The sequence below is a fragment of the Hyperolius riggenbachi genome, chromosome 1 (assembly GCF_040937935.1).
Source record: "Hyperolius riggenbachi isolate aHypRig1 chromosome 1, aHypRig1.pri, whole genome shotgun sequence".
Taxonomy (NCBI): domain Eukaryota; kingdom Metazoa; phylum Chordata; class Amphibia; order Anura; family Hyperoliidae; genus Hyperolius; species Hyperolius riggenbachi.
Genome location: NC_090646.1, coordinates 242,094,214 through 242,109,958, shown reverse-complemented (window position 1 = coordinate 242,109,958; position 15,745 = coordinate 242,094,214). Strand labels below are relative to the sequence as shown.

The following is a 15,745-nucleotide window of genomic DNA, read 5'->3' as shown; positions in this document are numbered from 1 at the left end:
AATTATAATTTGTGCATTGTCCTGAATAGCTATATGCTTTTCAAGGAAGCTAATGGTGAAAAGAGCTTTTCCCTTCAGATGTAGTCCCTTAATTTTTTTTTTTTTCATTACTTTAGTTCAGCTTTAACTTCACCTCACCATACGGTAAGTCAGTCGGCTCTTATTTTTCACAGCAAGTTGCTGTTCTGAATCTGTACAGGACATTGATTACTAAATTAGATGCGTAGCAAAGTTCTTTAAAAAGAGTGATTGACGTTACTGGAGGTGGTGTTTTGTACATACAGACAGCCATTCTGATGATGTGAAGACAGCTGCAAGGTTCTCTTGCTTTTATGAATTGCTACACCTACATCACTCACACAACTGGGACACAGAATGCCATTACAAAATCAATTCAAATGAAGCTTTCAAGAAGCTCTTACCTTTGCCAAAGCATCATAAATCTGCCTTACAACTGGCAAGTCTATTAAATTAGACCAAATCCATATATTATACAGATACAAACAAATTTTCATTTGGTGAGAAGACAGTATTTACAAGACACCCTTGCAGTTTAAAGCATAAACAGACCATAGGTTTTCATTGAAGTGCTGTTAACAGAGGAGTCTGCCGATGCATGTGTATTGAGTCTTCCACAATCCCCTGTAAAGGATAGAATGCTTGGTGGAGCAATGAGGCCACAGTTCATAACACATGCAATCAAATTTGCAATAAAAAAAAGTGTAACTGTTTGTTTCACATTAACTTCTCGGTGACTGAATAATGGTTCCTGCATGGAGGAGATCAGTGTGGTTTACTTGTGCCTTTACGTATGAGGAAAGACGCCCAAGAATTCTTCTATGCTGCTCAAAAGAGGGTTCTGGACATTCTTGGCGCTGCTCCACGCTATTGAGCTGCCAAGCGTAGAATCTGCTTCCAGTGTCTTCTACAGGGCTGGTTCTCCAGAGGAATAGGTCTACCAACTGGCTCGGACAGCCTCAATGTCACTCACCAAGTTCTGGGCTAAGCATATGCCAAATATCTGCAAGAAAAACAGAAATGTATTTAATTTAAGTATTTACTGCATATAGCGCCAACATATTATGCAGCGCTGTACAGAGTATTGTCACAATCTAAACCCTACCATAGTCATATGTCTATACATGTATCATATAGTTCATATTGTCTAGAGGCTATGTATGTTTTTGGGATGTGGCTGGTATTGTACTCCCATTTTATCTATAGTCTAAAGCAGGGGTAGGGAACCTATGGCTCGGGAGCCAGATGTGGCTCCTTTGATGGCTACATCTGGCTCACATACAAATCAGTAGGGGTTGATTCACTAAGCTACACTGCTCAAGCAGCGCAACTTAGTGTGGCAGCGCAAGTAAAATTTTCAATGTAGGCACGCTACTGCTGTAGCATGCACTACTTACTCGCGCTCCCTGCAAAACTAACGGCTGCTCCAAATGTCCCACCGTGTACCCTGTCAGGTCCAGTGTCTTTGTAGGACAAGATTCCCGCACTTTGATTTGCCAAATAGGCTGTCTGTCACTTGATAAGCAGCCTATTGGGACAAAGTGCGGGGATCTTGTCCAACAAAGTGAATCAACCTCCAGGTCAGCTACCTAATTGTACAAGCGGTATTTCTCTTGTCTGGCTCTCGGGGAAATTGCTGATGTTGCTAAAACCCAAGAGAAGCTGAAGACTTGTCTGACACTTCCACTGCTCGGAGAATCAACTGTGTACACATCACCATGGCAACAGGAACATGAACCCTCTGCTGCGCATGTGCAATGTCCCAGTTTGGTCCTTGGTCTCTGTGGAAACTCCCAGATCCAATGTGTATAAATCTGTTATCAGCACACACATACTATTCATCCTTTTTGAATTACAGCGTTTTACAGTTTAAACCTAAAATCTCCCTCCAAGGAGATGGACTGTAATTGGTCTGTAAAGCTGAGGGGGCAGGCTTGTCCCACCCCAAAACTAGCTTCAATAAAACCAAGGTGCATGTAGGGAGGAGCAATTCTCCCATTTTCCATCTGACTGCAACCAGCTGGAGGACCTTTGACGAAGGGTTCCCTGTTGCTTTCAACCTGAAAACAAACAACTGTTCATGTGCTTGGATTTCCACACAAAGGGACATAATTCTTCCGAACTTAAGTATACATTTATTGTCTTTCCCTTTTAATTTACACTGGGTTACTCTTCTTTACGATCGTTACGTTTAATGATTTTCTGTATTTATATTGTATTTATAATAAAACGACTTTAAGTTAATTATTTGTCTCAGCTGCCCCCTGGTATTCAGCCAACCAGAAAGAATCCTAACTTTCTGAAGATACACTACTCGGAAGTATTGTTCGTTATAGCCAGAATAGTGTGTTCTAACCATTTCATTCAAAGGTCTTAGAATCAGTAAGGTTAGGTCCTCTGTCCTCTACAGAGTGGCAGCTGTGTACCCTGAAATAGTGTGTAGTTTGTGTTTCTGTAGCTCACAAGATCCTTTCTAGCCTGTCTGCTGCTAAATTCCAGCGCACTGATTCCATGAGATTGGATAGTCTATGGGTTGAAATACATTGGAAGGCATTGAGCGGTGTGGCCACTAGGGGGTGTGTGATACCACCCCCCCCCCCCCCTTCCGCAAAGCCGTGAAGGGTGGCGGAATTTACCTGGCCCGCTATGCAATGCCACAATATAGTTATCTGCAAGTAATTTTCTTTTACACAAGCCTTTGTGCACTAAATGTCCCCCTTATGTTGTAAGCTACATAGCCGCTTATGTCGGTTTTTGCAGAAGCAGCAATTTGCAGCATAAACTGTAAATTTCCACTGCCACTATGCGCCCAAATTTCCCCTTTCTGATTGCGGCATTTATCAAAGGCGCCCTTTCTTCCTGCTCCCTTTTTTCCTGATTCGAGTGATTCTATGTGGCACAGTGGCCAATCTTTGGCATGGTAAAGAAAACATGCAAAGAGTATTGTCTACCTATGTCAATAGAAGGCTCCACATAAATACAGCAGTTTAACCAAAAAGAACCGAACCCTGCTTATATGGCCCTGTTATAAGGAGACTTACTTGTAATAAGGCAATGCCAATGAATATACCAGCCACAATGGTTAGGTTGTCTTGCAGCCATTTCTCAAACTGAGGAACACAGCCCTTGGTGTGAATGGTGGCTTGCTGGTCTAGCTCCTTATGAAAAACAGCACAACAATGCATTCAGATACATACGGATTCATAATAACTGACCAGCTTACGTTAAAAAATACAGCAGCAATATGAATATTCAGAATGTACTGAACTAGTAATATACAGTATCTTCCACTCTTAATTAAGTTCAGTTCTAAATAAACCCCTTTATCTTAACTTTTGTGACTCAACTGGCAGAGTCCCAGTGGATTGGCGTACAGCCCACGTTTTCCCATTATTTAAGAAGGGCAAAAAAATCAGATCCAGGAAACTATAGACCTGTAAGCTTAACATCAGTTGTATGCAAACTATTTGAGGGGTTACTAAGAGATACTATACATGACTTCATAGTAGAAAATAATCTTATTTCTCAGCATCAACATGGGTTTACTAAAGACAGGTCCTGTTTGACTAACATGCTCAGCTTTTATGAGGTAGTGAACGCTAATGTGGATATTGGGAATGCTGTAGATGTGATATACTTGGACTTTGCAAAGGCCTTCGACACTGTTCCTCACAAAAGTCTGGTGCAAAAGTTGAGGTTGCAAGGACTGGTAGCCTCTTACCTGGTTCAGGTCCATAAAGCGTGTGAGCGCCTCTGTGAGGACGGGCTTCATGTTAAGTTCTATATATAAAAAAGCTATGTCTAGCAAGTGGCCAATGGGAGCGCGACACACATGCAGCGTACACGCCCCCATGGTCACCAGCCAAACACAAAATGGGGGCAGGTGCGACGTTAATGTCACATTAGTGGTGGCGGCCATTTCTTTGGTCGAACTAATATACATGTATGGAGAGTGCAGTGAAAAAGGTCACATCATAGGTGGCGGCCATTTTTTATCTTAAAAATACCGAGTTGCTTCGCATAAATTTGTATTCACATTTTTATATTTTTGAGCTAATGGTCCATATCTGTGGTATATTGATTTGCATGCTTGTATCTGTTACAGTTTTATATGCTCCTGTACTGCCTGATGAAGCGGGATTGTTGACCACGAAACGCGTTGCGATTTTATGGGGCTGTGAATTAATTGTATATTTTTTACTCTGCATTTGAGTATACAGTGGTGTGAAAAACTATTTGCCCCCTTCCTGATTTCTTATTTTTTTGCATGTTTGTCACACTTAAATGTTTCTGCTCATCAAAAACTGTTAACCATTAGTTAAAGATAACATAATTGAACACAAAATGCAGTTTTAAATGATGGTTTTTATTATTTAGTGAGAAAAAAAACTCAAAACCTACATGGCTCTGTGTGAAAAAGAAATTGCCCCCTGAACCTAATAACTGGTTGGGCCACCCTTAGCAGCAATAACTGCAATCAAGCGTTTGCGATAACTTGCAACAAGTCTTTTACAGCGCTCTGGAGGAATTTTGGCCCACTCATCTTTGCAGAGTTGTTGTAATTCAGCTTTATTTGAGGGTTTTCTAGCATGAACTGCCTTTTTAAGGTCATGCCACAACATCTCAATAGGATTCAGGTCAGGGCTCTGACTAGGCCACTCCACAGTCTTCATTTTGTTTTTCTTGAGCCATTCAGAGGTGGATTTGCTGGTGTCTTTTGGGTCATTGTCCTGCTGCAGCACCCAAGATTGCTTCAGCTTGAGTTGACGAACAGATTGCCGGACATTCTCCTTCAGAATTTTTTGGTAGACAGTAGAATTCATGGTTCCATCTATCACAGCAAGCCTTCCAGGTCCTGAAGCAGCAAAACAACCCCAGACCATCACACTACCACCACCATATTTTACTGTTGGTATGATGTTCTTTTGCTGAAATGCTGTGTTACTTCTACGACAGATTTAACAGGACACGCACCTTCCAAAAAGTTCAACTTTTGTCTCGGCGGTCCACAAGGTATTTTCCTACAAGTCTTGGCAATCATTGAGATGTTTTTTTAGCAAAATTGAGACGAGCCTTAATGTTCTTTTTGCTTAAAAGTGGTTTGCGCCTTGAATATCTGCCATGCAGGCAGTTTTTGCCCAGTCTCTTTCTTATGGTGGAGTTGTGAACACTGACCTTAATTGAGGCAAGTGAGGCCTGCAGTTCTTTAGATGTTGTCCTGGGGTCTTTTGTGGCCTCTCGGATGAGTTTTCTCTGCGCTCTTGGGGTAATTTTGGTCGGCCAGCCACTCCTGGGAAGGTTCATCACTGTTCCATGTTTTTGCCATTTGTGGATAATGGCTCTCACTGTGGTTCGCTGAAGTCCCAAAGCTTTAGAAATGGCTTTATAACTTTTACCAGACTGATAGATCTCAATTACAGTACTTTTGTTCTCATTTGTTCCTGAATTTAATTGGATCTTGGCTTGATGTCTAGCTTTTGAGGTGCTTTTGGTCTACTTCTCTGTGTGCTCCTATTTAAGTGATTTCTTGATTGAAACAGGTGTGGTAGTAATCAGGCGTGATAAACCACAGTTATTTTTTAACAAGGGGGGCAATTTCTTTTTCACACAGGGCCATGTAGATTTGGAGTTTTTTTTCTCACTAAATAATAAAAACCATCATTTAAAACTGCATATTGTGTTCAATTATGTTATCTTTGACTAATAGTTAATGGTTTTTGATGAGCAGAAACATTTAAGTGTGACAAACATGCAAAAGAATAAGAAATCAGGAAGGGGGAAAATAGTTTTTCACACCACTGTATGTCCACTACCAGAGGGAGGCAAGTCCACCTCGACTTCTCTTTTTATCATTTTTAGAACATTGTTTTACTCTGCTTGGCGCCTCTGTTCGTACATATTACAGCATAGATATTTCAAGCCTTTGTTATTTTGATGATTATGGCTTACAGCTTATGAAAACCCCCAAATCAAAATCTCAGACCATTAGAATATTGTGAAAATATTCAATATTCTAGGCTTAAAGTGTCAGACTCGAATCAGCTAAAACCCCTGCAAAGGGTTCATATTTCATATCATAGTTTCACCCTTTATAAGGACAACTGAAGTGACATGTGACATGTGACATGATGAGATAGACATGTGTATGTACAGTGCTTAGCACACACATAACTAGGCTTTGTTCCTTTTTTTTCTTTCTCTGCCTTAAAGAGTTAAACATCAGGCATGCAAGTGACAGTTTCTGTCCGGGTCAGGACTGGGTCAGACTATAGCATAACCCTCACTAATAAGTCATTACAGCCAGAAAGTACTTTCCTGTCAGTAAATGGCTTCCTGGAGCAGGAAAGAGATAAAAAGGGTCAATAATGCATAGCTTTGAGCTCTAGCATACTTCAATTAAGGTGTCATTGAGCAGAGACAATGCAACATTAAAAACTTAACTAGATTTAAATATAAAATAAAACTGTGGGATATCTAATAAAGTAATTTATAGGAGAAGGAGGATAGATACCGTTGTTTTTCTCATCAGATTATTTTCACCTCGGATGTCCTTTAAGTTAAATTACTGAAATAAATGAACTTTTACAGGATAGATAATTTCTTGCATTTCACATGTACAGTACACTTATGTACTGTATACCGAACAGTGCTATAGAAGTTGGTGGTGAGAAATGGGTAATAATAGTAATAAAAATATCAATCTTATTTTCCTAGCCTTTAGGCCATTGCGTTATCCTGTTTTGCTGTAGGGTAATGCTGCACCAATGAAAGTCTATAGGGCATTTAATGCGGCGAACCACAAGTCATGCAAGTCTATGGCTCATATTTTAAAACTGTACGTTGTATGCATTTGCATTGTGCCTGTGTTGAAGTGTATTTTGTCAATACACTTCCGTGCAATTCTACCATTGGCCACAGGAAGTGAGCACTAGAGAGCCTAACTTACTGCTTGGCCTGCAACCAGAATAGAGATTACTGCGCACTGCCGCAGTGATCTCCACCAGCTTTTTTAGGCGTTGTGATGCAATCATCTGATCGCATTGCACCGCTACTGTGGGTTACAAGTGTGAAGCCGTCCTCAGAGTCTTTCCACACTGTGCACGTTGGGTTACCATCGGTGCTATACAGTGAAGCATACAGTACAATGAAAATATGCTTCACTGCCACTGTAAACAAGCATATTGTCCAGCAGTACCACAATCAATGTGAATGTACCATAGGAATATCATGTTGGGATGCGGTGATATAGTCTGCTGTGCTGAAATGCAACGGATTAAATGTGGAAGACCCTATCACTAACCATTATAACCTCCTAAATAGTAATGATGAGCACAACATTGACCAAACATGTCATTTGACACCAACCAAGAAAGGCTAAAGAAACGAGCCAATCAAAGCTAGCAGCAGGTAATCAATTAGCTTGCAGTTATCAATTTAACCAGCAGCTTCACCTTATTCCCTCTGAGTCAATAGGGATATATGAGCTACTGATAAAATACTCCATGTAGTAGCATAATACATATGAACATTGCTTTGAACTATATTTTCCATTATTTAAAGCGGAATATAACCCTGCATTTCAACTTTGCTCTAAAACATTATTTACAGTATATTATATGCAACCAGCATTTTTTTTTTACTAGACCAGCATTGGAAGGGTTACACAGGGCTTTAAAGTTCCTGGAGATTTCTGCAGACGCATCCGAAGCTGACAGATACATTTTGTTTACATACATGTATCCAAGTGTTGAATGTGACTCATCTCTCTAAGGCCCCGTTCACACTTGCGGTTGTTTGCCAAACGGACCGGATGACCTGACCGGATCCGGACCGGATCCGGATCGGAACCGTACGGTTCTGATCCGGATCCGATCCGGATCCGGTCAGGTTGCATCAGGTGTTCATCAGGATGCGATCCGGATCCGTTTGGCAAAACTAACGTAAAAAACAAAAAAAATGTTGGGGTCTGGGAGGTCAGCAGAAGGGGGACCTGTGGAATCAGGCCCTCTGCTGTTTAGCACTCACCTCCACCTGCGACATGCTGCCAACATCTCCGGATCCGGATCCAGCTGTGCTGCTCCACTCCAAAATGCTTGCCCACGTGTCCCCATCCAATATCGCCGCAACAATCCGCATAGGAAGTGGGGTAGAACATCCGGATTTCTCAGCCAGTGTGTTGTGCGCTCTCCGGTTCCCATTGGTTTGTATTGGCCGGATGGTGCAGTCCGGCTCCGCCCCGGATACGGCTGCCGGAGGAGCCGGATCAAAAAATAGCGCATGTTGGAACGGAGGCCGGAGTCCGGATCCGGTCCGGCTCCGGTCCGGCAGAACGGACGCATGTGAACGGACGCATAGGCTTTCATTGCTATGCCGTGCGTCCGTTCCGTCCGTTCTGCAAGCGGTGCGGCTCCGGCACGGCGATTCCGGACGGCCACCGCTAATGTGAACCGGGCCTGACTGAGAAGGAGCTTGGAGGACAGCCAAAGAGTGTGTAACATTTATCAATAGATACATGTAACTAAATAGAATGTATCTATCTGAACTTCTGCATATCTCTCCAAGGAACTTTAAACCTCTGTGTTTAACCCTTCCAATGCTGGTCTAGTAAAAAAAAAAATGCTTTTTGCATATAATATGCTGTAAATAATATTTTAGAGCAAAGTTGAAATGCAGGGTTATATTCCGCTTTAAAAATGAATGGTTTACATTAGACATTTTGAATGATTAGACATGGTTGAATAACCCTTGTATACTTACTGGTTTTTGCCGCACATCATAGCCACACTGAGTGTTAATGACATCTTCCTAAAAGACATAGGTAAAAATATCTTAAAGCGGAATTGTCAGCCATAAAATCAACTTCCATTAGCCCACTGCTCTGTGTGTCTCAGAAATGTTTCTGCTGTACTAAATCGTATCTCAGTCAGCCTGGCTCTATTTGGTACATTGCCGACAAAAAGGAAGCTTGTTCTCTTCCCCCCAACATTCTTGCTTCTCACTGATTGGCTGAGGGCAGTTTAGTGTGAAGCTGCTGCAATACGATCTGTGCTGTGCTCACACGTGTTTACAAAGCAAGCTAGATATGACAGTGCAGTTTCTAGGAGGGGAAACATAAAAAAAAGAGAGTAAAGGAGGAAATTACATCAGGATTGGCTTCTGTCAGGTGTGATAAAAATGAAAAATGCCTAAAACAGTTTTTTTTATTTAATTACTATATAAAATTCACAGAAAGAAACATGGACAGTATAATACATGTGTTATGTAAGTAGAACAAGTATTTATCTACTTATATATGTGTTTTATTTCCTGGGATAGTACGGCTGGCCCTGCTGCTTTAACGTAAATGCACAACAATCATTTGCCTCCATTAGGGATCCAGAACGTAAGTCTTCTGCCAGGTAATGTACTGCCCATACACACTGATGTAATTCATGGAGCAGGGGCCTCGCTAAGATGCTGCAAAAGGAGCAGATAAATAGCGTATCCTATTTTATGTCTGAGGCCAAAGTCACAGGAGTAACAGGACACCAGAAATAGATCTCTGCTACAAATCACTTCTCTCTGGTGATTTGTGTTTGAATAGGGAGTATCAGTTAACCATTAGGAGCAATTTAAAGCCGGGTCACCTGACAACTTTCACTCCGTATAGACCGGCACTTGCAGCAGGAAATCGCTGGGCATACACAATTTGTAGCAGTGATTTATCGCCGGTGTTCTGTAGCTTGTGTGATATTAGGGCCTTAATGTGGGTTTCCAGTGTCAGCAGGAAGCTGCAGTTCTCTAGTGTCCGTTCCTACCTCGTACAGTCACTCTGTAAGTGGTTGAAGTGAAAATACAATTCAGTCTAACTGAAAATTCAAGTCATGATGTTATTAGAACTGTTCACTTTTTTAAAAGGTTGGCTGAAAGTTCCGTGGTCATCAGAAACCTCTCAGAGGTCATACACAATGCAGAGTCATAACACAAGCCATGCACTGGGTAGAGTTTAAAAGCCCTAACTTGCACTCTTGTTCATAGACGCTATCTCAGTATGCAAAGAAGACAAGACAAAGAACATTTATATTGCACTTTACAGCTGGTGGGCTCAAAGTGCCAGAGCTGCAGCCACTAGGACGCACTCAACAAGCTGTAGCGGTGTTAGGGTGTCTTGCCCAAGTACTCCTCACTGAATATGTGCTGGATTACTGAGCAGAGATTTGAACCCTGGTCCCCTGTGTCAGAGGCATAATTACTTGTTAGCACTTCTCTTTCATTCCAGCATACTTTAGGTGTAGAGCACTAGATCATCTACTGATTGTATAGCAGGTTAAAACTACTAACAAAATAAAAATAATATCTTCGTGTTGAATCTGGTGGCCTGAGAAGATCCATTTGCTCAGCAGCATTAAATAAAGATCAGATGTTACCACTGTCTTGTGTTGTGTCAAAAACACAGAGAAAGGGTAGTGTGGTACAAAATCATGGTACAAGATCAGTCATACTCAGCAGCAATTGATTATTGGTTGCAGTCTTTCTTGTAAGACATCATTCCTTGTAAGACATCAGCAGCTCAGACATTGGTTTATAAAGTGGAAATCTACTCATAGAATTGCTCCAAGCAGCGACTAGACAAAAGTGCTCTACAAGACCTTGTAATTGAATGTTTTTAGAAAGTATCTTTACATTACATTCTGCAGGCAGTTATTAATTTCGGAAAGTAGTTCAAATTACTCTTCTTTGTAATCCTAGAATCTCTATGTTCTTTATGGCGTCTAAAAACTTCCCATCTAGTTGCATGAGTAATTAACTGCACAGAGTAGGAACTTCTCACAATTTTTACACCTGAACCAATCATTCAATTGGAAGCACAGCTGGACACGTCCATATCTATGTTAGAAACCTTGTGGAATATATTAATATTTTACATGCTTGCGCTTTGACCTTAATCACCACAAAGTCTAGCACTGAACTGTAGTGGAGTTTAGCTGTCAGGAGGACAGAGGCACACAGAAGCAGAGTTCTTTATTGGCCATTTGTCTGGCTGCCACACTGGCCTCTGCGTTACACAACTGGAGGCATGTGGTCAGAAGTCAGACTGGACTCAGAACTCGGCATACTGGTACTAATCCTTTAAGTCACTGAACCATGAGAGCAGTATAGAATAACATGATGCCTTCATATTCTCACTTCAGGCACACTGGAAATGTATCCAGCTTGTTTCATGATGCAGTATTATGGCCACAGGTATGAATCTGGGTCCTAGCTGTGCTTGTGTCACAGTGTCTATTGACATGGAAAAGAGGATACACCTTTATTGCTAATACTGCCAGCAAATCAGCATCCCAATACAATGTCTAATTAAGTGAAATTCCAAATCACTACCACTTGTCTAAAATATCCATTGAGTAAAACAGAGGTGAAGAATCACTGCACCCCAGCAAAGACAGCAAAATGCCTCAGCTATCCCCCCCCAAAAAAGCAAGCCCATGAGGTGCCATGTGAACAAAAAATGTCTATAGCTTTCAAAACCGAACTGCTGCTTCAGGATAGATCGTGTGCTGTTATATCTACTGAAATGTTGCGCTTCAGAAAACTTTTGAGATCATTTTCTAATGTTGCTAGATAGGTAAAGGAAAACTGCCATGGCAGGAAATCAGCAGAACACCACACACTTACAGCAGGATCCTTAGTGCAGCAGGAAAACGGCACACCACACCTCTCACGACTAGCGTTGGAATCTGTGCAATTGAAGTAAATGTTTAGATTCCAGTCATCAGCTCCAAACGCACCACAACACTGCCACTGTGGAAATAGAAGAAGAGATGTAGCAGAACAGGTTAGAGAAATTGTAGAACATAAGGGTACAACTGCAAGATGAATTACATGTTTGTGCGATCTCTGCCCCTTGCAACCTTTAAGGAAACCCAGAGGTGAGAAGGATATGGCTGTTTATTTCCTTTTAAATAATGCACATTGCCTCACTGTCCTGCAGATCCTCTGCTTCTAATACTTAAAGTCATAGACCCTGAACAAGTATGCAGATCAGATGTCTATGATAAATCTGACAAGATTAGCTGCATGCTTTTTTCAGGTGTGTGATTTAGACCCTAATGACCAGAAAGATCGCAGGGCTGTCCAGCAACTGGTAATGTTTAAAAAGATATAAATATGGCAGCTTCCATAGGTCTCACACCTCGGGTTACTTTAAATAGAAAACAGGACGTACTGTATGTATGTATGTATGTACTGGACCGACCGCACTTCTAAAGTACATAAAAAAAATGCACTCCCTACCTAGGATGTCCGGCCTAATGATCTCAATTCCGTTTTCTCGATATCAAAGCCATCAATTGCCCTCAGATGATCCACCTCCTGTCTGCCTCCTAGCTTATTTACAATAGTTTTACAACAGGAGCCAAAAGCTGAAAGGTCCTAAGGGGTCCTTATTGTGTTCAGTACCCTTTTCATTTTAGCATTCAGTTCCATTACCCCACCTGACTGATGCTCATTTCAATCTAAGGACATGACAACTGATTGTTGGCAAGTCGCTTTGTCTTATCCCAGTGATCTGCAAACTTGGCTCTCCAGCTGTTAAAGAACTACAAGTCCCACAATGCATTGCGGGAGTCTGACAGCCACAGTCATGATTCATAAAGGCAAATGCATTGTGGGACTTAAGTTCCTTAACAGCTGGAGAGCCAAGTTTGCAGATCACTGTCCTATCCTCACGTATCAGTCGACCAAAATAGCGGGATTAGAAGCAGGGACAATTTGTATTTGAGAACATGAAGATCTATCTAAAACTTGTGAGAGAAGTTAGGAAGAGGTATAGATGATCTACACAGTACAGTGACCTTGAAGTGCTGGAATCAGACGTTTTAGTAGGAAGAGATTGTATTAGCTTCCCTAGGTTCATGTGGGCTTCTTCCAGTATCATCCCACCACCCAATATTCTATTTGAACTGCTTTAAAACTGTCCCTTAACTGCAGTAAATGCATTAAAATTGGAAGCCTCGCTGATGGCCTATTCACACTACAAGAGTTTTTTTTAGCACTAGTAATTTGAAAAGCTCTTGCTAATGTAATGCTATGGGGGATTTTTCCAGAATCACATTGCTCCAGTGAGAACACACACATAGGATAACATTAACAAGAGCTTTTAAAATTACAAAGCACTTAGAAAAGCTCTTGTCATGTGATTTAGCCCTGAGAGATTGTTAGGTAAAAAAAAAATCTGTTGGTGATGTGAATTGTTCAAATGTATTACTAAGGTGGCTAGGTGGTTTGAATGTGTTTGTTGGGATATGCTTTGTGATGCACCTGCATAGAATTCAACTGTAATTTGTCAGGTTGTTGCCCTTCTGTTGCTGCAGACTATGCACGTTAGCCTTTCGCCTCTCTCATTCACCAGCCTTTTTCGACCAGAATAGTCCTTTTCACTTGAAGATTTTTTTTATACTGTTGGGCAAGAAAGACCCTAAAACAGTGTTCATCACTCTTCTTTCACTAACAATCATACCTCATTCAAAGTCACTTAAATCTTTTCTTACCCATATTGACATTAATATCCATGATAACTACATCGCCCAAAGCTGAGCGTGCTTTATAAAAGCAACTCTGCATTGTTATGTCACTCTATGTCATGGTTAGCCTGGTTTACTTAAAAATAAGGGGTGTCTCTAATTTTTTGACCACTCAGTTCGCTTAATTATTTATTTTAAGTTTTCATGTGTAACGTGTTGCACAAAAAAGATTTTATTTTATGTATAAACCTGTAAATAAAGGGATCTGTAGGCATAAAAAGTCAATGACTTCAGTCTTGTTTTAAAGTTTTGTGCAGTGTCAATGACCTACATGGCGAATACAGCAGTAAAGCACATTATTATGTAATTATGAGACTGTACATCTTGTCCTTTGCCTTATCTATTCATAAGCAATACAATTAGCAAAATAATGTACAGAGCAAGAAGCTCTTAGATGACATACACTGCTCCGGAATGTGGATAGCTTCTCACTGTACCATTAAACGCCTATTGGCATGAAATTAGAGTTTGTAGTGGAAATGTTTGAGGAACGGCAAAACTAGCAGATGGAAGCTCAATTTCCTGACAGATAATGTTCCCAGTTACAGCCGATTATGCTGCAAAATGATTGATGACTGCACACAAGTACACGAACTAAGAGGTAACGCCTGGCTCTGTCATTTGTTATGATAAAATGGCATTTCTCTCTCTGTTTCCTTTGTTGCAGATAACTGTTCTAACTTTTTACCACCCACAGATAACCTCTACAGTTCACAGACAATGCACCAAAATGTTATTTTAGCATTTAACACTATAGCAGCAGTGGGCCACAGAAAAGAGATTACAAAGAATTTCCTGCTTAGGCAGGACTACTCAGGTGAAGTAGTAACATTAAGAGTACTAGGTATTCTAGGATAGATATGCTGTTTGTAGATCATTTTTTTTGGATAAGTTGGTTTTAGCGAGAATAGGTCATGTGATTAAATCAGACCATGCACCAGCTTGGATGGACCTATTGCTAAGTTATGAGAGAGGGAGTAAATGGCACTGGAGGTTGAATGAAAATTTGTTGGAAAATCAATCGATAACTTACCTAGTGAAGGTAACTTTATCAAATTACTTTAAGGAGAATGGGTCAGAGGAGATTTTGGAGGGGATGTTATGGCAGGCCCATAAGTCTTTAGTAAGGGGGAGGTCTTGATTTCCCAGGGAGCCAGGAAAAAGTGTGAGCAGCCCAGAAGGGGTTGTTTTGATTAGAGAGATAGCGTCTGTGGAAAATCAGCATAAAAATACAGGGCAGCGAGAAGTTAGGTTAAAGTTGGATTATTTGGAGAGGGCAGGGTTGATGCATCTATCAAGTGAGGCAAGGGAGGCAATGGAAAAGGTTTTTTACAATTGAGGAGATTGGGGTTATGCTAAAAAAATAACAAAAAACCTCTCCAGCCGGGAAAGTGCCTGGCCCTGATGGTTTTGCTAAAGGGTTAAACCTTGGTTGGGTCAGCTTATTGATCCTGATCAGGTGGGGTTTGTCCCGGGTCGAGAGGCTCGATAACTCAATAAAAGCCTTAGGGGTTATGAAATAGGCTGTTGAGAGGAATGTTCCTTTGATGGTGTTGCCAACTGACACGGAGAAGGTGTTCAACAGGGTAAGCTGGAAATGTATTATGTCCACCTTGGAGTATGTTGGTTTGGGTGTTAACATGTTAGGATGGGTAGGTGCTTTATATTCTAATCCTTCAGCTAGAGTTAGAGCTAATTGAGCCCTGTCAGACACCTTTTTGTCTAATGGCACAAGGCAGGGATGCCTGCTCTCGCCTTTCATTTTTATTTTAACTTTGGAGGATCTTTTGTGTTCTATTAGAAAAACATGGATATGCATGGGGTAGAAATAGGCTCGGATGCACATAAATTATCAGCTTTTGCGGATGATATTTTGTTTTAGGTTTCAGATTCTTTGGTGACCTTGCCTTGCTTGATAGAGGAGTTTGAAAAGATTGGAGTAATATCTAATTTCAAAATAAATATGTCTAAATCGGAGGCCTTTAAAGTGGAATTAAAGCCAGCATTTCTTCTTGCTCTAAAAAAATTTATTTACAGCATATTATATACAACCAGCATTTTTTTTATTAGAACAGCATTCAAAGGGTTACACACAGGACTTCAAAGTTCAGAGCAGAGAAATCTGGACGCATTCGAAGTTTAGATAATGTTATCTTGTGTCTACT

General features: G+C 40.9%; 1 protein-coding gene across 1 annotated transcript in view; it reads right to left on the bottom strand.

The window, feature by feature from the left end:
* Window positions 1–489: 489 nt before the first annotated feature.
* TSPAN5 (tetraspanin 5) overlaps window positions 490–15,745 on the bottom strand; it is a 213,091-nt gene continuing 197,835 nt past the window's right edge. The window contains exons 5-8 of the mRNA XM_068232169.1: window positions 11,674–11,799; window positions 8,776–8,823; window positions 3,060–3,176; window positions 490–1,021 (exon numbers count right to left, since the gene is read on the bottom strand). Of these exons, the coding sequence (XP_068088270.1) occupies window positions 956–1,021; window positions 3,060–3,176; window positions 8,776–8,823; window positions 11,674–11,799 (357 nt within the window). The 3' untranslated portion in view covers window positions 490–955. The remainder of the gene's footprint in view (window positions 1,022–3,059; window positions 3,177–8,775; window positions 8,824–11,673; window positions 11,800–15,745) is intronic.